Source organism: Eleginops maclovinus, chromosome 15 (assembly GCF_036324505.1).
Source record: "Eleginops maclovinus isolate JMC-PN-2008 ecotype Puerto Natales chromosome 15, JC_Emac_rtc_rv5, whole genome shotgun sequence".
Lineage (NCBI taxonomy): Eukaryota > Metazoa > Chordata > Actinopteri > Perciformes > Eleginopidae > Eleginops > Eleginops maclovinus.
In genome coordinates this window covers 11,862,810-11,887,217 of record NC_086363.1, presented here as the reverse complement: position 1 = coordinate 11,887,217, position 24,408 = coordinate 11,862,810, and the positions used below count along the sequence as shown (strand labels likewise).

General features: G+C 39.7%; 2 protein-coding genes across 3 annotated transcripts in view; both read left to right on the top strand.

Moving 5' to 3' along the window:
• Positions 1–8,034, top strand: part of nkain2 (sodium/potassium transporting ATPase interacting 2) — an 80,081-nt gene extending 72,047 nt beyond the window's left edge. The window contains exons 6-7 of one of the 2 annotated variants that reach the window (XM_063901786.1): positions 81–162; positions 3,611–8,034. In XM_063901786.1, coding sequence (XP_063757856.1) covers positions 81–162; positions 3,611–3,620 — 92 coding nt within the window. In that variant the 3' untranslated portion in view covers positions 3,621–8,034. Of the gene's footprint in view, positions 1–80; positions 167–3,610 lie in introns of those variants that run through there. The other variant, XM_063901787.1, reaches the window with a different exon arrangement.
• Positions 8,035–9,703: 1,669 nt separating this feature from the next.
• rnf217 (ring finger protein 217) lies at positions 9,704–23,682 on the top strand. Its single transcript, XM_063901785.1, has 7 exons — positions 9,704–10,738; positions 14,055–14,276; positions 15,212–15,376; positions 16,173–16,270; positions 16,358–16,461; positions 17,764–17,835; positions 19,395–23,682. Exons 1-7 carry the CDS (start codon positions 9,758–9,760, stop codon positions 19,472–19,474), a joined length of 1,722 nt encoding a protein of 573 aa, XP_063757855.1. The 5' UTR covers positions 9,704–9,757; the 3' UTR covers positions 19,475–23,682.
• Positions 23,683–24,408: the final 726 nt, after the last annotated feature.

The window sequence follows — 24,408 nt, the reverse complement described above, 5'->3', positions numbered from 1 at the left end:
AATCATCTGTGGTGGGAGGCTCCCAGTTGATAACCACCAAGGCTTTCTCTAATTGATATTTTGTCTTTTGTTTTGTGCAGTTGATTTTATAGGAGGGTTCGACTCGTACGGCTACCAGGGGCCTCAGAAGACCTCCCACCTTCAGCTACAGCCCATGTACATGTGAGTATAGCTAAAGTCTGTGTACTCATCTACAAATGCCTTTTTATAATGCTTTGGTTATGTTTTTTAATCACATTTCTCACATACACATCCTTAAACGATCTTAAATTCAGCCCGCTATCCGCAGCAAACATCGTTAAGGGACATTTTCTCTGTGTTTAATATCTTGAGTTCTGCAGTGAGGCTGATATTAGCACATTCTTGCCGCATCAGCATAAGGGTTTATCATTTATCAGCCCAAGGTCTCTGTTAACACGTGTTGTAGCGCTTTTATCGCCCCCTTCACAAGTGGCAAATAAAGGTGTAGTGTGTGATAAAAGACAACGCATCCTTGATGTCCTTCTCGCTAAAACTGTTCATTATCAGCAGTTAAACCCAAATTAACTGAAAAGGGCAATGGTCCTGATGTAATCCTTGTGTGGGTTGTTGTTTTGGAAGCTTTTATTTTGTATATTTGCAGGCCATCTAGTAGTTTATACAGTTATTTTTCACAGACTCAAACAACAAATTTCAGTTTGTCAAGATCTTCAGCTTTTCTTAGGACCCGGAAGCCTATAGGTTAACACAAAAGGAGTCTGAGTCCAGGCTTAGACATCCCAACATCAATCTGAATGCACTAAGCAAGAAAGCAAAAGTACACTGTTACAAACAACAAACAGAAATAATGGCGATTCGGCTGATGTCCAGGAGACAGGTGATCAATAAGTGTTGTTATTAGAGGAAAGAGCCTGGGCAAATTAGAGCCAGATGCAGACGGACAGAGAGAAATTGAGATCAAGATGGGCGAGAGACTAGTAGATAGGTAGAGGGGGGGGGGGGAGAAACACAGAGTGATGGATGAAAGGCAGGACTAAACAAAGAAGAAAGGCAATAAAGGGCCATTCTGTAGTTTTATATGTCCCCTGTGGAAGTCATAACACAGATCATAAATCATAGACCCCCAAGATAATGGCTGCAAACACAAACACACTCTTCCATGAGAGCCGAAGCGTGAATACACACATCTGTAAATGTGCTGATAGACGTTTTGTGCGCGTACTGTAATGCGTATACAGATATCGACACGCTCGTGTTTGCACACACACACACACACTTGCACAAACATCATCAATATGCTATCATGGTTCCCCAGCTGTTGTCCCTTCACTTTGGTGTTTATTGGACCCGGCCACAGGGACCAATAAAAAAAGCATCAGCTGTATGGTCCCAGTAGAAATCTCCAACACCCAACTGCCCACACAAACAAACACACGAAATAACTTCACAACAATTACCGCCTCCGGTATTTTGTTGAGATCTGCACTGCTTTGCAAAGACATAGAAAAAAGATCAACGTATTGTTGACCTCGAAAAGCATGTTACTCTCTGTGTGCATTCAAATGAGAGTTTAACATAATCTTAAAACTTTATCCCATCCAACAGTAAATGTAGAGCTGAAATATTCAAGTTCTGGCTGTAAACTAATTGTTCCTTTTTTATTGTTTTAAGACAATTGATGTTTTATTTCTCCACCTGTTTTTACAACCTCACGATTAAGGCCTTGGTTCCACTTGTAGCCTCTTGTCTTTTTTCTGAGCTGAAAATAACATTAGGAATATTAAACGTTCATGAATAAAACTGATTTAAGCATTTCTTAAAGGTGCCATAGAATGGAAAACTGTATTTACCTTGGCATAGTTGAATAAGGAGAGTTCGGCACATTGAACTGGCATACCGTGAACCTCAAACACCATTGTTTCCTCCTTCACGTGCAAATCATGAATATGCATATCACAGCGGTAAAAACGGTCGAATTACAACAATCCCTGTGTGTTACGTCACACACGGTAGTCCAGCCCCAACATTTGCATACACCAGCTACTGGAAACACTAACGCTAACACTTAACACTCCGTAACGTTGCTCTCCAATCTCGGACCAACTGGCTGTTCTTCAAATTCATTTCCTCCTCCGATAAAGACTCAAACTTGTAAGGTTGGATGCCAATAGCCTCCATGGTTCATCTCTCATAGTTTTGCAAACTTCACTTACTTCTGTGGGCTCTGAGGCAGCCATGGATTGCTCCTTGTAAACCAGCCAATCAGAGCAGAGCTCGTCATAATTATTTAAATGAGCGCCCAAATAAGACAATTCAGCTTGTTTCATTCTAGGACCAAATTATAGGGTTGTAAATGGACCTGTAAAACCGCATCTGGACATTTTTTTGATCAACCAAAGTTATATACCTTCTTTGTAGACAGAGAACAATTTAAAATACCAGATAGATTCATTCGATGGCACCTTTAAGTCAAGGGTAGATTAGTATCAGTGCTATAAGAAGGAAACGTCATCAAAGAAACTTATAGTAGACGGTATAGACAGCGAATCAGCAGTGAGCATTATGAGCTATAATGCCACACAGATCGATATATAATAACCAATCAGCTAAACAGGTGATCGACCCACATTTTAAGGAAGATTTTAGTTAATTCAGTTTGGTTAACTCAGAAGTCAGTTATACCCACACATTCTGAGCCATGAGGTAAAAACATCAGGATAGTGGAGGGTACATTATGTCAATTGCTACGATCAGTTTCAGTGAAGAGAAAATAACGTTGTAGGTAGACTACAGGTTATGAACAGGCTTGGTAAAGCACATTATGCTAAAAACAGGGATTTAGTGATTTTCTGAAGAAATCTGTGAAACAATAGTCGTGTACTCTTATATCATCTATTTTTACACCCTACTTCACCACCAGATCACACCGTGGTTATGTTGATAATCTTGTATTTGCTTGAACATTTTTTAACAGTATTGTGGATTGCGGTGCCCATCCTTTGCCAACCAGCGACCAACAATTGTCACCAGTTACTCACACTGCTACTCACTCACAACAACGCTACACTAATAAACTGCTATAACTACTTTTCTTTAGCAAGTTGCTTAGCTATTGTAACAGTGGCACGAAGGAGATACATTACGTCTTTTTCTATATCATTATAAGTTAAATAATGAATTCATATTGCTAACATTAGCCACCATAAGCTAGTTTTAGAATTGAGTAACGGTGCGTTTTACAACTAATGAATTCAATAATTAGTTCCTTTTTTTCTCTCACTTTTCCAGTTTTTGTCCTTAATAGTTGGGAGGAAAGTATCAAAGTCAGTATGTGCTCAAGCTGCCTCTTGAGTATTATCTTTTATACAAGGCGCAAGTGCTTCTGATGTCCTCATTGAACATTATGTTGTTCAGCCTATTTGCCAGCGTAATTCACTTTATCAAGGACAATCCTGAGCAAATGCACCGCTAAGCATTTAATCACAAACCCCTTAATCTTTACTGTACTCAATTATACCTCAAGCTGTTTCGGTTTAAGTGGTTCACATAAACATTTACAGTTAAATCTATACTAAAGCAACAAATGGAATTCAGCTACTATTTTGTATAATCTTCTCTCTTCTTTCTTCAGGTCAAAGTAAACCCAGAAGCGCTGCCTTACCAACCACCGCCAACTTCTACCACAGGATGCAGAGGACACTAAGATATTCTGCTTCACCTACAACCCCCCCTTCTAGTACTTGGTCACATAGCTTCCCTGGTCTGTCTTTCTGCTGGTGTTTAATGGAGTTAGTTCTGTTTGTGATGAAACACTGGCCTCGTGTGGTTGAACACTGTAACTGTGTGAAACACCAGGACAAGTAGCTGCGGCAGCAACTCCATTTTCTTTTTTAAGGAAACAATCAGGAACCAATGCCTTGCTTCCTCTCGTGATTTGGGGTATCTGCATTGTCAAAGAAACCAAAAGGATGTAAAGATCAGGATTCCAAGATGTTAACACTTTTTCTTCGAGTGGCTACAGACAATGCAGATAAGCCTGACCAAAGAGTAAAAAGAAACACATCCTCATGTAAACAGAACAGCCTGTACAACCATCTCTGGAACGTTTTGCTCTTTGTGCCTGACACATCAGACACTGAACTTCCAACCACACTGACCCTGCATCTACTAACAAGACGACCGATATAGGAATGTCCGACATTTTATTTTCTACAGTTTTTTGATTGGTGAAAGTTTTGAGCTTGTTACAAACTCAAGATGCAAGCTCGAGCACGCGCCACACACTTTATTCTGTCGTTTCATCAGAAACGTTGAATGTGAAACAACAGTGCGACGTGTAGATTTACATACTTTCATTCCATATGTGCATGTGTATAAAAAACACATAAGCATTAACTGATGCATATGTGAATTCACACATGCATGCGCACACACACTCACAAACTAAACAGATGTGTTAACGTTTTTACTACTAATGTGAATCTTAACAATGTTTACAATAGAAATGCAGTCTACCGGACACAGAGACTGACATACAGGAGACTTTTAAGCTCTAACATCTCAAAGGCCAAGGGGTGTTTTCTGCCACATTAAACAGACAGAACAGATGTTCCACATGTGTCCTCCGGTTTCTTGCTGTCTAAATACTTCGTCTTCCATCCAAGACAGACCAGTAGAGGTATATAAAGACGAAACATGACAAAGAAAACAACCCCTGCAGAGGGATTGATGTCAGACAACAGTTTCCTTTCCACTTCAGTCCTTTTGTAGCTTCCCTTGTCCATCTCTACAGCAGGCAAGAAAATGTATTCCTGAATTATAAAAAAAAAAGAGCTGGCGGTCAGATCAAGTGCCCAATCTGCCAAATCTGAAGCATCCAGCTTATCTGAAAAACAGAAATAGTTCACACTCTTCCACAGGCATACATCACGAGAAAACACACAACTTTTAACAGAAATGACAATCACAGTTAAAGTGACCTGAATTTGATCATTGATTGGCATTTTTTGTACCTTAACAAATGAGACATAAAGCTGAAAAACAGCCATCATCGCATCTTAATTATATTATTTAGTTGGTCATTTAATGTTTTGATTTATTTTTGGATATGCAAACCAGTAGAGGATGAGATTGGTGAAAGAAGAAGAAACTAAATGACTGAGGTTGAATCTGTGCTGACACTGCAAACATTCGCCCTCACCTGCAGACTAACATGGACAAAAATGGTACCAGAGAGATGCCAGAGTCGCAGCAGCTTGCTCTCTTCACCTCACCACTTTAATTTTAATGTTGAAAGTGCCAACCATATCACCACGTGGACATCCGCGGAGCTATAGTTCTGAAAGCCACAGACTGGGAACAAAAATAATGGGTCTCCTGTTCAGTTTCTTGGGTTCCCATGTAAGAAAACTAGCTAGGATACAGCAGGGGGATATAACATATACAAAAAACTCACATTTGCTTTCAATGCTGCAGGCAGGTTTTGTCTTTTATTCTGCACAGAAAAATCAACTGATTCCTTCTGGAAACGTAACTTATCATGTTGCATTTGTTTTGCAATCATTGGACCAAATGTTTGAGGCCTTCTACGTCAACTAAGGAACATTTCTGTGTACAAACACAGCCATGATGATAGACTATTCCCCTCTACAAGCTACAAAGTCCACCCCCCCTCTGCCAGATATCTTCAGTAGTTTTGTTTTGTGACAAAACTCTGTGGGTACGTTCGAGTCGCTGCCCCGTGAGGCTCCACCGAGAGTCACTCCGGAGGACAGAACCGACGTTTTGTGTGTTTGCATGAGGTGTTTCCAAACTGTTGCGTATTTAATCTCATGCTGCGTGTGACTAACTAGCTACTTAAGATGGGAACTGTTTGGTTTGTTGAATGCTCCTCAACTCTCTTGAAAGAGTCCTAAATGTGAACTTTGTGGTTTTTCTATTAATAACAGTCTGAAATGTCTGCCGAGTAAAGGAGATAAAATAGCTACTACAATGTAAAACGACGAAATGTAACTTTGAACTTCTAGACGTTTTTTAATCACATGTGGCCGTGTTTACTGTTTTTTCTAGTTGACTACTAATGTATGATGTTGTGTACAAGTGGGAATACTGTGTTTTATTTCTTCTAATTGTACAGCGTATTTTGAAATGAGAGAGTAAGAGGAAAATGGGAGGAAAGGGAATTAGTAGAGCTATAGTCTGTAATTCTTTCATTCACCTTTCTGTCAGGGCAGGAAATTCACCTTATCTTCACTGGATAATTAGTGTTACAATATTAATTTAGATTTGAATTGTCAACCAGCACTACTTATTTCTATTTGATAAATGAATTCACTGCAGATGAAGTGTTTTGTTGAAAATTCAAATCAGGAACTAAAGCTGTGAATGTTATTAGAAACTTAATTGAAAAAGATAGTCGGTGGTGTGATTAGCAAATTTGAACTGAAAGTACATTTATTTGTTAATTTCTGTTTAATGGAGACGATATCACCTGGTACTGTGAAACCAGTATTAACCTAAAGGCCAATCTGGCAGAAAATAGAGAGGATTTCGGATATATAATGTAACCCAAGTGTATGTGTGTGTGGGTGTGTGTGTGTGTGTGTGTATGCTTGTGTGTGTGCTTGTGTGTGTGCGCTTGGGTGTGCATTTGAGACCTTGTACTGCAGTTCATTGTACTTTTCTGTCATGGTGAACTGAAGAACGCTTAACCCAGAGCCTGCGAAGCTGCGACTTCATCACAAACAAAAAAGAAGGAACTAGAAGAACTCATCAAATGTCATAAATCGAACAGCAATAACAACAGTAATATATATATATTATATATATATTAAAGTAATAATGAAGACAGAATCTCAACAGTTGGTTATTTATCTTCACAGTTGCTTGATTACATTTAGACTTTGGAACAGTCAATAGAGCTGTTTCTCTGCAGATGTAAGATTGCACATCTGTACATAAAGAGTTAAACATTTGCAGAAGAAGCTTGAGGCAAGCCATTATTTTGTTAAATGTGGTTAATAAACATTGACTCAAGTTGTAGCAAAATTCTAAATCTGTGTGCTAATAGTTCAAAATCCTTCTTAAAATATGACCATCCATTTTAAGCCTAAACATTCTGGCAATGATTAATTGTTATTACTGAAATGTATAATACATGTTTAAATAATAACAAACGTGAAATAGTATAAATGTTTGATAAGCAAAAAGAAGCATCTCCGGCTTCATTCCAACCATTAGGATAAATATCTGCGTGTTCAAAAATTCAAAGCCCATAATTCTTTCAAATGTTAAATATTTCACTAAAATCTTAAATATTTATTACCAACAATAAAAAGTTAAAGCTTGAAAACACATATTTAGGTTTTATTTTTTAAGAGAAAACCACTCAAAATCTTAGGTAATGTTTTTCCTCAGGAGTATGTGGATGTGGCAGATTTGATTGTCAGTGTCCAACTGTCATCATGTTTGGATTCAAATGTAGCTGAATTCACAATATAATTAACAACGTCGGTTTTATGGGTCTTCAAATATTGCTTCTTGTGCTTGCATACTTTGTTTGATAAGGAAATACAGCTGTTAAAGGTGCAACAAAGTATGTTTGGAATATTGTGCAAAAGAAAACCGTAGGACCCAGTACAGAACCTTGATTTACTCCCCAGTTTAACTCAGCTTCTATATATAGTTAGTAGACAACTTGTCGTCTTATAGACTAAACATTTTGTCCTGCAAATTGTTTAATACTCTGAAAATGTATTGCTCTATATTTTATTGTTTTACACATCATAAACAAGCATGCTATAGGAGTATTTAGAGAGTGCAATAACACATATTCATTATACCTTTAAAACAATCACAATGTCAGTATGTCATCAATGCAGCAACATGCCAGTGAAAGTGGCATTTTCCAAACTGTGGCTCTGGGTTGACTTGTTAATGTTCACCATTGACTAGAACATCTATGTGGGTGTCTTCTCTTTTTATGATGGTTTTCCCACAGGTGACTGACTGTACATAAACTAGACAGTTGGGAATAAAGTAGACAGTGGAAAAGGATCGTTTATATTGTGTCCTTTTTTTTGTGACCCCACATCCTTTGCATTCGCTATATTATGCATGTGAATGACAACGTCTTCACAGTCCTGGGGCTTGAGTTTTTTGTTATCCAGCGATGTGTTTTCTGGAATTTCAGTTCTAAAGAAAATAAAGAAAAATGAAATCAACTTTATTAAGTGACTTAAACAGGATTGTGGAAACAGGATCGAAAACAGCTGAGGGCAACATCGCCACATATCCTATTGATATCAGTATCTCCTTAACTAGACACACACACACACACACACACACACACACACACACACACACACACACACACACACACACACACACACACACACACACACACACACACACACACACACACACACACAAATCATTGCCAGGAAGCAGTATAGTTCCTTTTCAGAGGAAAATACCAGTAATCATTCAAGGGAATTTAGTGGGTATTCTATACGCCGTGGCTACACTGGACGCTCAACATGCACTGCGCTTCAGTTGCGCGTCCAGTGTAGCCACTGCGTTACATGCTCATTCAGTGCTCAAAGGTAAATTCTATATTGAAAATCCTACAGAAAAATGGTTTTATTGTAAAAAACATGTCTACCTAATTACAACAAAAAAGGCCTGGAGTGAGAAAGAACCCTTTTTTTTAATAGATGCAATACGTTACGTTTATAGATGGAGTAAATGCTCAAAATTAAAATTCTTTAAATATGTTCTTGTAGGCTGCAGAGCATCCCCACTTTTTGACCTGTTAAAAGTGGAACAGTACACTCCAGAAAAATGTCTGAAGTGTTTTCTGGCTTTATGACTTGCACTTGTATAGGCTTTTTAAAATAATTAGCATTTTCCACTAAAAGCAATTGGGTACAGCCAGGACAAGTAAAGCATTACCATGCTTCTTGTGCCCTACATGGCACTGATGAGGAATTGTAACGGAGCTAACAACCCATTTTACAGGCGTCCCACTTAGATTTATTTGAAAGTTGTGCCAACAGCGTTGAACTAAAAATGTCTCGGTCCAAATAACCTTCATTTCCATGTGTTCAAGTGTCACCCTGTCGGAATGAAACAAATTCAAGTTATGGGGGATTTAAAAAAGATGAGAGTGTGTGTGATGCAATGACAAGTAAGACGAAAGCAACCTTTTAAAAACGGTATGTAGTCTGCTAGTTTATATTATTTTACAGTTGCACCCATGTTATATAAAGCATCAATAAATATGGCAAAACAGAAATAATAAAAAATTGGTTTATTTAAAAAAATGTATGCCTATACCACATTTAGATAGATGAGTGAATAGTTATAACATGGATGCTGAATAAAAATGGAATTAAAGAGCATGTTTCGTTAAATGCACAAATATTGTTTGATAAAATTATATTCAAGATCAAATAGGACTTTAAACAAAACACAGACAGTTCAGAAAAGGTGATCCACAGTTTTTTCTTAAACTCTCCCCGGTATAGCTGGAGGATGTGGGGGCCTGTATTTCTAGGGACTGATATAATGTTTAACTTTGGCCCCTATTGTTCTTTTCGTTGCTCTGATATTTGTCAATCTGCCCATCTGCACCCCACCGCTAGGCTTCCCATCGGCCTATCGCTGCTCTCCTGCACGCTGACGCCAAGACCCGGAAGCAGCGAGCAGACTGCTTTGTTTTGTTTTGGTAGTAGGAGTTGGGTAAGAGGTGGACAGGCCGGGAGAGAGGCGCTGATAAATGGGGAGAGCCATATCGGGGATGGAAGATGACGGACCGATAAACGACGCTTGTAAAATGCCGAGATTTATCAGCAGTTTAGAGGAAGGGAGTGTGAAGCTGTCCTGCTACCTGCCGACAGAAACTTCCTTCACGGACAGCAAAGTTGAGCGGTCGGGCAGAGATTTGAGCCGCCGTGTCACCAGGTCCACCTCGCGGTTATCTCTGGACGGAGGTGAGCGGGACCCCGGGGAGAGGAGCAGCGGGGAGGAAAGTGATGCGAGGGGCAATAACAACAACAACTGCAACGGTGGCGGAGGAGAGAGGAGGAGGGCGAGCGCTGTCGAGATTTTGAGGAGGAATTTCGGGGTGTCAAAGTCTACCTCTCTGTGTCTAAATACGAGCAGTCGAATGCCGCGTGGTGCTGAACATGAACACACCGAGGGAACCGTTAATAACGACGTTTCCATCGGTAATGGAACGGAACGTGGCGAATGTAAAAAGTCGGAGCGAGAAACGGGCGAAGTGGGGACTAAAAACGAGCCCACCCTGCGCGAGTTGACCACTTCTTCTGTTCACGGAGTTGAATTTGTGAGCGTTACAGGTGAGCGTCATTATACATATGACAGTGACGGCAACACGGTCACTCTAGACGAGCCTTTTTACCCTAAAGAACACATCTACTGCACTGTTTACTGTATTGCTAGCGACAGCCAACGAAAAGACTCTGAAATCACAGACGATGTCACCACTGACGCAACAGAAATGGACTTTGAGGCAGTACAGGACGCGGGTTCGACTCCCGAACCGGTCTTGTACACATTGGAGGACCTGGTGGACCCTTTCGGGGACATGTCTCACCGGCTGTCCATGGAGCAGGACAGTGCAGAGACTGCAATGCAGAGTTGCCGGGTGTGCCTGGAAGATGAAACCATCGCACCCCTGCCCTGCTGCAGGAAGGCCGTGTGCGATGAGTGTCTGAAACTCTACGTCAGCTCCCAGGTTCGTATGAGGGAGGGAGTGTGAGGAAAAAGGGAATTGTTTAGTGCTGCAGGGTGTCACAGTGCTGAGTTTGAGCCTGTCCCAGAAACCAGGCAGTGCTGGGTCAGCCAACAGCTGGTGAAGCTGCAGCAACAACTAACACATAAAATATTCCCTGTCATACTCTTCACGTGTGATATTTTTCCTGGGGATGGCATTGAACAGTCTCACCCTATATGGTTTGAATGAATAGGCTGTCTATTGTAAATTAAGGACACCATTTAATGTAATAGTTACTAAAATGTCACAGGACAGCATCTGCAGGTATCCTCATTTTGTGATGACAACTGTTATCCTTTGAATTTGGGTCACTTCTGACACATTCTGCACTTAAATTGGGATTTGTTCCTTGTCTCAGGCTCACCTACTGAAAGGAGATTTCACCATCAGATACCTTTCTTGTGTTGTGTATTATAAATCCAATTATAATCCAACAACACACACGTCTTGGCTCATCTTCTACATTTTCCCCCCTCACTTCCCAAAATGCATTTTGCTGATGCCAGAACATTTTCCTGTATTGAGCAGCAGTGTGTTTTAGGTGGGGGAGCAGCAGCACCATAGCAAAGTCATTCTTTAACACAGCCAAAAAAAGGTCACAAAGGGGACACAACAATGGATTCTGCAGACACACAATATGGTTAGTAGGAGCTCCTGTTCATTGATTGTGGTGGCTACATTCACTCATAAATCAAGGAATTCAATAGTAGATTGATGCAAGATTAACTTCCTTAATATACTGTAGCTGCCTTCGAAGTAGAGACTCTGCAATGTAAGGCATATTGCCAATCGCTGCTCCTTAACAGAGCTAAAGTGTTTCAGGACGGATTTGTATTTAAGTGCCTTGATCGTGAGCTGGTACTCATTTTGCGAGTTGTGCAGAAGTTACAATCTTAGGTCCTTGGCTACTGTTCCTGCAATCTTCTTTAATTTGTTTCGATAAAACATGTTTATCAGTCTTGCCGACAGCAATTATCTTACTTTGAAAGCAAGACATGAACATTACTCACACAAACAGAGAGACAAGCAGACTCTCCGATAAGCACACTTGGACAAAGATAAGGGCCATGTAAACTATCCTGTGTAGGCGGATTTTTTGTTTCCGTCTATTGCAAAACAATTTCCAGCACTCATACTTGTTGTTTACTCTCAAACGCTACAGTAAGCATTATGTCGAGAGAAATGTGGTCAACTGACGATAGGACCCTAAGAGTAGGTCAGTGCCTTGCTCCTGGGCACTTACCTGCCTCCTGAAATGAACAGTGTTTTGCTTATTTTAAAAGTTAGATATAAAAATATAAAGTGAAGTCTATCTAGAGTTTAATATGCCTTAACATATAAGGTGTTTAGACTGACTAGGAAAATAGATCTCTACATTGCCCTATACCTAGATGACCTCCTTTCCCTCTTTACTGGCCAGTTCCAAATGTGTTTTATGAGTGAAACTTAAACTGAATGTTATATAATACTATTCATTTTATTTAATACATTTCAACACGGGACATGTCTTTTAAAGAATTCACACTGGTTTTATAAGTTAAAGGTTAATCTTTGATGATGGGTTTCAAATATAGGACACTAAAAAGAAGATCAATAATCGTACATTTCCATCTTAAATGCAGCCTGTGGTGTTCATGTGTTAAAACTGACTCAGGTTGATAAGCAGCTTACTGGTTTTATTGTAAAAATTTGCCTCGCATTAATGACCACATCTAATTGGCTGATTCCTTTCGGTCCCTGCCACAAATATGTGGATTTTTATTGTTTGATCAAATTCTAAATTCAATCCTGGGAACAATCTATGATATAGAATTATTTTGACTAGCGTGACAATTTACAATATTTAACGACATTTTTGCGTCATTTTTATCATTTAATTCAAACAAATGTTCAAATCATCAATACAATATTTATTCTGAATGCTGTTTTGTTGTTGTTATGTAATTAATTGTGCAGCCTTCATCTTTATCTGATTTAAGTACACCTCAGAACGGAAATGCTACAATGTCTGATCACTGCTGCACAGCCATAAAGACATACTGACACTACAACGTAATATTTTCAGCTGTAACTGAGCCTATAGTCATCCTGTCCTGGGAAACTCATTGTAAGCTTAATTGTTAATTTTGTTTATCACATTACGGCTTTATGTTTCACACCACACTCTGTGACACATGCATCTGGCAACAGTCCTAACCAGTCCAACCAGCCTGGCAGTGGTCATCACAGCGTCAGTGTTGTGGCAACAACACATCGGCTCTCATGCCCTTTAGAGGATGCATTTTCACAACTATATGACAGGGTTTTATTCTATGTATAGGTGCTGTAGGGGTTGTTGAGTGAGTTGAAATGCTGTCATTTTCTCACACACTTTCACAGACACACACACAGAGAAAATGCCTTATCATGTGTCAGTACAACTGGTCTCACCGTCTGTAACGGATTCAATATGTAAAAGAAAATAGGACATGAGGAAGAGAGTTAATAGACCCAGAGAAGAAGTGATGGCTTGGGAGGAAACAAAAAAAAGAGAACTAGAAGGTGAAAAGGAAGTACACTTACTGTATGCAAAGTCAGATTAGATCAAATCTGCAACACACACAGGTCTTGCTTTGGTTTTAATTTAACCCATGTGTCAACTTCGTGTCAGAAACGTGAGGCTCTTTCATAAAATAATTTTGTACGGGGTTAGGAAATAGTGCAATATCAATATGGGGACATTTTTTTGTGTTGAACTGTGTGTTGAATATATTTCCACACATTGGAATCGTTTCAGATGAGTAATTCTGTCTGAATTTGAATATTTGATGTTCCCTGTGGGATGATAAGGTTGGTTAGTGTTTGTATAACGTGTGTGTGTGTGTGTGTGTGTGTGTGTGTGTGTGTGTGTGTGTGTGTGTGTGTGTGTGTGTGTGTGTGTGTGTGTGTGTGTGTGTGTGTGTGTGTGTGTGTGTGTGTGTGTGTGTGTGTGTGTGTGTGTGTGTGCGTGCGTGTGTGCGTGCTTTCATACATACTACCTTCCACCCTCTCCACTGCCTCGTTCAGCCATTCACTCATCTAGCTTTTACTCCCTCTTTGCTTGGGTAAATTATTAACCGTTTCCATAATCCACCAAAAAAACATAGAACGATTCAAGTAGTTGAGCAGGTGATGATGTTGCGTAACATCTAACCTTTGTATTTTTACGTTCACACACTTATATTGTTTGCATTGTTGATATTATAGTAAACACGCCTGAATCCATTTGAATTAGTTTTTATTTTGTGATGTTTCCCAGGTGCGAGTTGCCAAATCTTACATCAGCTGTCCGATCCCAGAGTGCAGCGGCTACCTGGATGAGGAAGTGGTGATTTCCCATTTAGCCAATGAAGACGTGGCAAAATACCGTTACTTCCTGGAGCTGAGTCAGCTGGACTCGAGCACCAAACCCTGCCCCCAGTGCAGCGAGTTCACCTCGCTGAAGAACCACAACCACAGCCGCTCCGAGCACAAGTACAAGGTAAGAGAGTTCCGAAAGGTTATGGCTAAACTGATATTTAGGATTATTTTGTTTGTTGTGATCATGATCAGGATTAGTCATTGGTTTTAATGACAACATATTTAACTGCACTTTTGCATTTAAATTAACAAAGCGCTGCGTTCCCTTTCATGGCTACATTCCTGCTGATGTACAAATTCAGGTTTCACATTCTGCGACTGTAGGTTGCGCTCTTAGCAGCACGACGGCTCTCCAAAATAAAATATAGTCCAAAACATCTCTGTTCATTTAAAAAGTATGTATTTGATATAAAGCTGCTTTTTCTAAGGGCTTTAAGCACATTTTAATCACCATTATTACACGGCTAAGTTGAATACTCGACTCTGATTGGTCAATTCGGACTTTGCAGAGCTTATTAGTACTCAATAACACACCGCTGCTAAGCATAACTTCACCGTTGCTGAGGAAGAAAAGAGGTTAGATCATTGGATGTCAGAGAAATCACCAGGAGAAGACAGACAGGAAGTAAACACTAACAGTAACACACAATGGGATGCTCTGGCATTCTTTAAGGACTTGTAAGTTGAAAGGAAGCTGTGAACAGACTTGGACAGTTACAGAAAACCTAAACCTAAAATCATTTTCAATAATATTGGGGGTCAAGTTGTTTGTTTATTTAGTATGTGGACGTGTTATAAGCGGGATATGGTGCAGCATTCTGATCATGATCCCTCAACTTGGCGTCGCGCCCACGATCATCCTGTCAGGTGTTCTTTTTTCAATAGTGACTCCTCGCTGCACTGCGCTGACCCCTTACATATAGCACGCGATCACGCTCATTTAATTGTGGAAACCCCAAAACAGTGATTGCGTTTCAAAATGATTAATTGCGCAAACCTATGGCTAACTTTTCTGTTACACACGCATTGATGCTCTTTATTCTGTTCCTTCTGTAGATCCTGTGCAACAATTGCCAGTTCGTGTGGTGCTTTAAGTGCCACGCGCCATGGCACAACGGGGTCAAATGTCGCGAGTACAGGAAGGGAGACAAGCTGCTTCGAAACTGGGCGAGTGTCATAGAGCACGGACAGAGGAATGCCCAGAAGTGTCCACAGTGCAAGGTAAGGACGCAAGCTATTATGGTAGAGGCAGAATGCTGAACCCCATCATGTGAGCTGGGTGAAGGTTGGCTGATGGATGGTGGAAACAATGCAGAGGAAAAAAATCAATTAAGAGAAGCATAAGAGCACAGAGCGGATGATAGATGGGGGAAGCTGTAGAGAAGTAGATGGGTGCTCAGATTTAAAGTGCATGTGGAACAGCAGCACAGGGACAGTAAACATATTGGAAAACTAATAATGCCTCTGCTGCACGATCTGGTGCTCTCACTGGTTCACAGCGATAAAACAAGTCTAAGCAATATCTAATTTGACTGTCAGAAGATGACTCAAGCAGATTTATATTCAGCTAATTACCAGTTGGTGGGAACTTTGCTATGCTCACAGCAGCAACGCTTTCCATGTGTGTTCATCACACGGATCAAATGCCTGCACTGGGAGCATTGGAGGAGGATCCTGTTTGACGGTGACGCCTGGCAATTTGCTCTCCTGCTGTGCTTAGGTGGAAAAAGAGGCTGAGAGCAGCTGGACTTAATGCCCAGTTTATAGGAAAGGCAGCCAGATCCATTAAGTGTCCTGCTGCATACACAGTGCAGCTCAATAGAGGCTGGAGCAGATGCTTGTAGTTTGCTAATGAGTGCTGGGAAAGTGACTCCATTTATACTGAGCTGATCTTGAGTCTAGAAGGAGAGCATAGTGACATATTCAAATTGTAGCCCAGGTTAAAAGAGTATAATAACTCTTTTCAATATAATGTTGAATAAACACTCTTATCTTCTTGCCTCATCTACTTCTGCAGATCCACATTCAGCGCACAGAGGGGTGTGATCACATGACATGTACGCAGTGTAACACTAACTTCTGCTACCGCTGCGGGGAGCGCTACCGGCACCTAAGGTATCACAATCTTTTGCTTGTATTTATTTTTCGCTGACTGCCTTTTTCTACCTCTTTCTTAATCTGAATGAATCTTCATGTCTTCAGGTTTTTCGGGGACCACACATCCAACCTCAGCGTGTTTGGATGCAAGTACCGCTATCTACCTGACAGACCTCATCTGAGGCGACTAATTAGAGGGTCGGTCTGCGGTGAGTGTGTGTGTGTGTGTGTTGCTGTGGATCTGTACGTTCTTTACACAGTGATGAACTCATAAACCCCTGTTGGTTTGGTTTTTGTTTAGCGCTGTTTAACGGCGTGGCTCTAAAGGTAATGATGTTGGTCCAAGCTAAAATCTCGACAGCTACTTGAATGGTGTTGTTGACTTCTGTCAACACCCCACGCCTCGTCCTCATGTGTGCTCGGGCTTTTAGCTGCACTGCTCCCAGACTCTGGAACTCCCTCCTCCCCCCACCGCACACATCCGACAATCTGGCACAATCACCACATTCAAATCTCAACTAAAAACCCACCTGTTAAAAATGTATTGTCCAGTACTTCCATTTTTGACCAAATTCCTCTTGGATTACTGCCATTCCAATCAGCTGTACTTGTCTGGATTGCTTATTAGCACATTGACACCCAAGCAAGATTGCTAACCATATTAGCATTTAGCTTAAAGCACCTTTGTACAGCAACAAATATATGCTAGCATGTTCTGATTTTTTTCCACTATCACATTTAGTAGATTAATAATAGAGTAATTTGGCAATAAACTGATTTTACTTCCTGGTGTACCAACATTACTAAAATAGTTTTATTGTTGCCAAAACGTATTCTGTGTTGCCATGTTTCACTCAGCAGTCATAAGATAAAAACACAGCAATAGAAAAAGCCGTTTTATATATCTCATCATGCACTGGATGGATACAACCAATGTGTTGTTGCTGCCGGCAGAACTTATTTGTGACTTGAATGAACCCCTTGATAGCAGCACTTCCATAATTAACGCCATACTTGCAGAGGCCACTGAGGAAAGCCTTGTAATGAAGTGTGAAAAGCGTTATGTTGGTTCTAATTATCCGTACACAATTATCAAGTTTCTGCATCAGCAAGCCTTCAGGAAGCTGATAGATGTGTTTGGCTCGGCTCTCCATGACAGCTACAGCTAGTTATATCAGCGGGGGTGCTTGTTGAACTGGGAGCTAATTTGTCCCTTAACAAGAAGCACTTAGCAATTACAGCTCTCATCGCTGCCTTCATGACTGTTAGCGGCACAGATTCTGCATATAATAAGGGGCATCTTAGTCGAACTGAATTTCCCCTAAAGTCTGCTCAGCCAATTTCAAGCACCAGTGGCAGAACATCTTACATTTTTTGCTACATTCATGAACATTTTAACTGAATGTAACAAAACAACACATGGATTTTGAATCATGCAAGTTCTATTCCAATCTGAAAGGAACATGTATTCATTATGGATGCTGCTTTTTTTCTCTCTCTGTTCTCTGCAGGCACTAAGGTGCTGATAGCTCCCGTGGTCATTCTGCTTGTCGTGGTGCTCGGAGCTCTCGCACTGGTGATAGGTAACACAATCACACACATGAACACACATTAATCAGTGAGGAAGCTCCAGAGAGAAGAGTAAACGGATAGCAGCGAAATGGTTTGACTGTATTACTGATATTGTCTTCCTCACAGCAAATGAGGGCTGTGCCATATATTGTTTTAGCATCTGCAATGTTAAGCAAGTCATGCCACAACTTGATTTTGCCTTGATTCAGTGACTTCTCATTCGAGTCATTTCAAAAGTTTAATATCTTAAAATCAATATATATTTTTCATCGTTACAGTAAGTGCTCAATCGTGCCTGCCATACAAAAATGTCCCTTCAGCGTTTGGGGATATTAATTACACAAACATCAGTAGGACATTTTGAATTGACTTCAAAAATGTGTGATTGTAAATATGTTAGACGTGGCAGAGGTGCCTTTCATAACAAGCTTGAAGATTATAACATACTTTTTGGGGGGGAATAATGACACATTTTGAGAATAGAACAAATAAAATGTAGGTTTTATTGGAGTAGCACCGTTACAGAGCACTGGTGGGCAGAAGCTACATGCTAATCATGCTACACACAGTGCTAGCAAAGTAGCGGGTGGGCATGGCGAGCTCTAATGCCCCAGAGATGGATAAAAAAACTAAAGGGTGATCCATCCACACTCTAATGAAGATTTACAAATCTAATTTTTCCCATGACTAATCTAGAGGATAGCTCTTTTATCTCATTAAAGGGTTCATGGATATACAATTTGTTGCTAGCGATCGACATGCGAAGGGAACCGCTAATTGCAATTCATTGATTAATTAAGTAAAACAACCAAAGAAAACCGATTCAGGACCCACTACTGGCAATGCACAACTAAGAAAAATAGAGAGAAATAAGAGAAAATCCCATTAAAGTACGATTTGTTTGCAAAACAAACACAATATCAGTAGTATAAAAATATTTCCACTAAAAAAGGACGACGTTGACCTGAAAAATGCTACTTGGTCTTCCTTAACTTATATCAAAAAGTCAGTTTTTCCAATACACAGCAAGGCAAGAGCAACCTCTATGCAGAAAATCAACTTTATAATAACTCAGTTCACTCAGTTTGATGTCCTCCCGTAAGAGAAGTAACCATTATTTGTTTTAAAAAGCTAAAGCTTTTGATCCAGATTATCTCTCCCTGTGCTTTTACTTCCTGAAAACTAATTTCCTACTTATATCATCCCACTGCACTCTGCCAGCACTCTGTAGTATTGAACTGTTGATGCCTCAGCTGAACTGTAATTAGTGTTAATCTCTTTTCCGTGTCTGTGCATCTGACAGATGATCCTCTGCGGGGGAACATGTCGTGTTGGCAGATCCACATTTATTATCATCATTATTACAATCTCTTTTTCTCAGTTGAATTCATTTCACATATATGGCAAATCTGTAGGCTGTGTGCTGTAAGATGGAATAATCGAATAAAGTACAGATGATTCAAGACTTATACCACACATAAATGATTAATTAAGATTAATACAATTGGACGCAAGGGGTAGATTGCTCTAATTCAAAGTGCTCCTCTCTTCCTCGTTCCCTGTGTTGCAGGTTTGGTAGTCTTCCCCGTCTACTATGTGTGTAAGAGGAGGAAGAAGCAGCGCTCGCAGGGCTCGGGGCGGTGGATCTAACTGAAACCTGTACTTCATCTAGACCACACACACACACACACACACACACACACACACACACACACAGACACAGCTTGAAAGACAACACCCACATCTCCTCAGGGATGAACAAGCCAGCCTGAGTCATCGAAAAAAGTCTTGAGAGGAACATAAAAAATAAAAAAACCACAATGGCAGTGTGACCTTTTAAGGTGGAAGGAGGTACAGCGAGGCCTGGATTATCACACTTGGAAAATATGTGTCTCTCACTGGAACACTGCTGGAAAAGGAATGCAGGATATTTAAATTTTAAAAAAAGGCAGGTTAAGCTGACTCCTGGAGCAAACACCGTCTTGTGGTGTGCTCTTCACATGATGGAAGTGTTTGAATCCCCTCAATCCTCCACTGAATCTCACAGCTGTCACAGCGGACATAATATAGGAAGTTTTAGAAGAGAATGTGTGCAAGCTTTTTACCCTTCTGTTACACACAACTAACAACAGCTATCTTGAGGGAGAACAAATCAAAACAAACGTAATCAGTTTGTGTTTACACCCACACTTGGGAGAAGGTGCTCAAAAAGCAAGCATGGATACCCGGTTGGTCGGCCTGATATGAAGACGATGCTACAGTATGGATATTTTAAAGGTTTAAATGTTTCACAGCATTGGGTATAAAGTATGGACACTGACAGAAGATGATAGGAGGAGCTTGTAGCAGTGAAATGGGAGGAGCTAATAGCTTCTTTGGAAAAGGTTCTTCAGTTGAATGAAAATGGTTTTTGGACCTTGCCATGATGGAAAAACGAGTTCTCTTAGACGCAAAAAAGGCTGGACATTTGGGGTCTTTGACATCCACACACTAGAACTTGGAAGGATTGAAGAATGGTACTCAACGATTCTTTGGCTGAGATTGACTCCTAGTTTTAAAAACCATACCCACCATAATTCAACAAAAAGGGGTCATGTTTGCAGGGAATATCTAGCCTATTAACCCCCAAAGGAAATATTAGAAAGTTACATTTTGCTAAGCGTCTGTTGTTTCATGCTGTGGATCTAAATCAACTCCTCCTTTTTGCGGTCTTCCTCACTTTCCTTTTGTCTCTACCCCGGTTGGATAGCGGCTCACACAAGCTGCCTGCCAGTATCTGCATCATCAGAAAAAAAAAAACGCTGCTGTGCGGCAACTGTGCCAAAACAAAACGCTGAATGTGGCGGGACAGAAGGTCGACACTGTCCCTTTTGTTAACTTTCTTTGTTGTTATTTTTGAGGGGCTGCTTGTTGCGGAGGTTTTGGGCGGTGCTGCTGTCAGTGTGTGGTGGAGTCTGCATACAGAAATATAGGAGGATTGCAGGAAAGTAAGGAGGTTTTTAAAAAGTGGATATCATCATGTGCATTGAAGTGTGTGCTAGAATTATTTTATAGATCATCAGGTTTTTAAGAATTGATGCATAGAGGTTGGATTTGCTTCGGATTTTTGCTGTGATACTGTTCAGAGGATGTCTGTCTGTCTTAAGGGTTTGGATAGTGACATATTGGCTTTTAACATGCACATACTTAACTCATTCACACACACAGTGCTGCCAGGAAACAGGAGATTTTCAAGAGCTTTATAGGTCGTCACCTGGCTGCAGCCTGCTTGCTGTTCTTCACTTATCCCTCTTTCCTTTCCTGCCCAAAAAAAAAGAAATGACCCAAATCCGCAACTTTTTGTGTCATGCCAACTCTTCATAAAGCATTGTTTTTTTCTTTAGATGCTCCATTTCAAACTAATTGAGATGTTTAAGAAAACGCAGCGAGGAAGCACAATATATCGGCACATAGAAGATGCTAGAAAAGGATAAGGATTGATAGTTATAAAATAAATTATGCAAAACGTACTCACATGCGAGATCAATGCATTTTTAAATCTGCCATGGTTAGCAGTGGAAGATTTCAAGAGTGTTGCAGCACATTTCGTCACTGAATCTTTACTCACACCAGGATTCAAGGCCTGAACGAAAAGCAGGGTTGATGTTCGTGCATGTCTCTTGTCTTTATCCCAGTGATCTGACACCTTTTCTGTCTAGTACAGTCAAACTGTACATACAATATGTTATAACACAGTGATTTTAGGAGATCCTGGGATTAAATCAGCTCTCAGGGAGTTTGTTTTATGTTCACTGTACCCAGAGCCATCCATCCACTTGAGCTGTGCCGCAGATATCGCTGAGTGGCACCGTATAGTTGAGTCGTTCCCCAAACCATGTTTTCCCAGAGCCGTTTTAGAACCTTATTTAATTCCAGGAAGTAATAACACTGTAGTGAAAAAAAGAGATCCACATTTCTGTCATTTTTTTCCCAGCGTGACTCAGTTGTTTTTGTGAACTCTGCTTGGGGGTCAGGTGACTAAAAATAGAACAAGATAATATGAATTAGTAACACAGCACGGGGAAGCGAACCGTGTAAGCCATGTGCAAAAAAAACATGGAACTTATCTTCTTAACTATTGTTCACTACTTCATGCATATGTGTTTATCTTACTGCTTGGCTAGTTCTACACTGACAGGTTGACTTTTTTTGTTTGTGTGAATGAAATATGAGTGACAGGGTTTGGGCAGATGTTTTATTTATTTTACTATTACCACAGCGTTTAAGCACAAACTGTTGCCCTGAAGTTTTACATTGTACCAGCAACATCATCAAATTACATCTTGGATAATTGATTTATAATTATATAGTTCAGTGAAAACATTTTTGTCAAATAACTTCTTAGGAGCTTCAGTTTAACTGTTTATCTGGCTTAGTTTTGCTCACTGGCATACATTCATTTCAAATATGACTAGGTATGTCACGAGAACCAATAACATTTTTCAGGGAAAACTTTAATAAAGACATTTTTCCCAGCAGTATGAAATAGATATTATATTTGTTATTAGATTTAGGGGTAGTTATGACATCTTTAGGGGTAATGATGACCCGTTCAGCTTCTTAACATAACGTACAGAGGATATATTATTTTATTTATAATTATTTTATTGTGGTATGTAATCGGTAACGTGGCGTTTCACTTGTATTAACCTTATTACATTTCTGGTATCGTGACATCCCTATTCTTACCTGGTTACAGCTTCAGGACAAATATATGTTGACGCCTTGGTCACCCCCTTTTACCAGATTTATTTGACTTTGATCAGTAGAAACGTGTGATGAGTCTGCTCATGTGGAATTGCCATCATTGCTTTGTTTTGTTTTTGTACGCTTGCATAATACTGACTAGAATTTTTAAGTATTGAGCAACCGTTTTGGGTAATGCTGAACCTGCAAAAAAAAGTTGCTCAATAACAAATCATTCGTTGACATGAGCATTATTGAAGCCAATGATTGTTTTTCTTTGCTGGGGTATATTGGCTGGCTGATTCCCCCTGGCCTTTATGTTTGTGTTACAATCCCCTTCATATTGGCATAAATACGCAATAGTGCCTTCACAGCCATTATTGATCAGGGTGTGCCAACCTGTGTTTCAGTGACTCCAAAGATTACGAATAGGGGTAAAATCTATCAAACCCTCATTAAGGTTTGTGTTGTAACAGTTAAAGGAAAGCAAATGTTTTAAATTATTGACCTTTAATGTATGAGAAACCACTGTAAATGATATATGTAAGGACCCCAAGGTACAGGGAAATGTGGCGTGCAATCAGATTAAGAATGTTTTTGAAATAGTTTAAGATTAAACCAAACTTCTTAATGTTACAGGCAACCACATTACAGGTTGTCAGCTGTATCCCAAATGCTATTATAGTTTTGCACATGTTCAACTGTCACTTTATCTTGGCTCATATGAACCTCCCCCTTCTTACTATGTAGGTTAAAAAGACATGTCATGAGGCAGCAAAAATGATCCGTAAAGGAAGTGGTTATATGAAAATGCTGTGTCATTTTAGTGATAGGTTGATTTTAACTCAGGAGGCCTGTGAATATTGGTTTAAATGGTGTGTCATCAGTAACATTAGGATGCATTTTCACAAACAATACATGCCAACATTGTATGTCTACACACTGCTTTGTTTTGAGTGTATTTCTATTCAAAGAAACATCTTAAACTTGATTACTGTGCTCCTTGTTTGCACTTTCTTCCACCTGCTGCCACCGTTAAAGACTTCTGCTGATATTATTACACACTTAACCAGGCACACAAAATGTTTTCTTCTAATGATCTGATGAAGAATAAACTGGGTCAAATGCCAAAATGGTCTGTTTTGATTGTTTTATTTGATATTGAAACATTTGTTTTTCACAATGATTTATGTAATTTTTTATGAGTCACAGCCAGTCTCCATTATTGTCTGTTTGGGAATCAGTGACATCGTCCTCTCCTGTTGTGACTACAGTTAAATGTCAGCAGGGGTCACAAGTGCACTGCAGGATTCAAAATGTTTTGAATAAGCAATGCAGATACAAAAAAGATGCATTGTCAGGGTACGAAATAATATAACATTATACATAAACTTACTTGAAAGGTTTACTAGTAAATACAATAATATATTTATTGATAAATTAACTTAAATAACAAAAATGTTCATGCAAATCAAAGCTGCATTCAGCAAAACAAAGAAAGATATTTTCTGAGATACATTACGTTATTTTATTTTGTGCTACTTTATAATTTGTACTTAGATTACACAGTAACTTTTCTCTGCTGCACTTAAATTAAACTGACTCTCACTTTTGAAGAGTATTAACTTTTGTTTTAACACGTTTTTATAGCATCATTATTTGCTTCAAGATTTTTATTTTATTTATTTCTACACTGTTAAGTTTTCAGTTATAGTTATTTTACTTAATTAAATGATGTTCCTCCATCCCTGACAAACCCATCATTATTCATTCATTATTTTTTCTAAATTGATTATACAGTATGTTTTTGTGTCCACTGTGCTCATTTCCCCAACAGGAAATATGTCCGGTAAGTGAAT

Bases quoted from the DNA above. Each gene is read 5' to 3' on its own strand.
- rnf217 (XM_063901785.1), top strand. From the start codon at position 9,758: ATGGGGAGAGCCATATCGGGGATGGAAGATGACGGACCGATAAACGAC. The intron at 16,462-17,763 runs GTGAGTGTGTGT...TGTTCTCTGCAG, and splicing joins AATTAGAGGGTCGGTCTGCG to GCACTAAGGTGCTGATAGCT. The intron at 17,836-19,394 runs GTAACACAATCA...CCTGTGTTGCAG, and splicing joins AGCTCTCGCACTGGTGATAG to GTTTGGTAGTCTTCCCCGTC.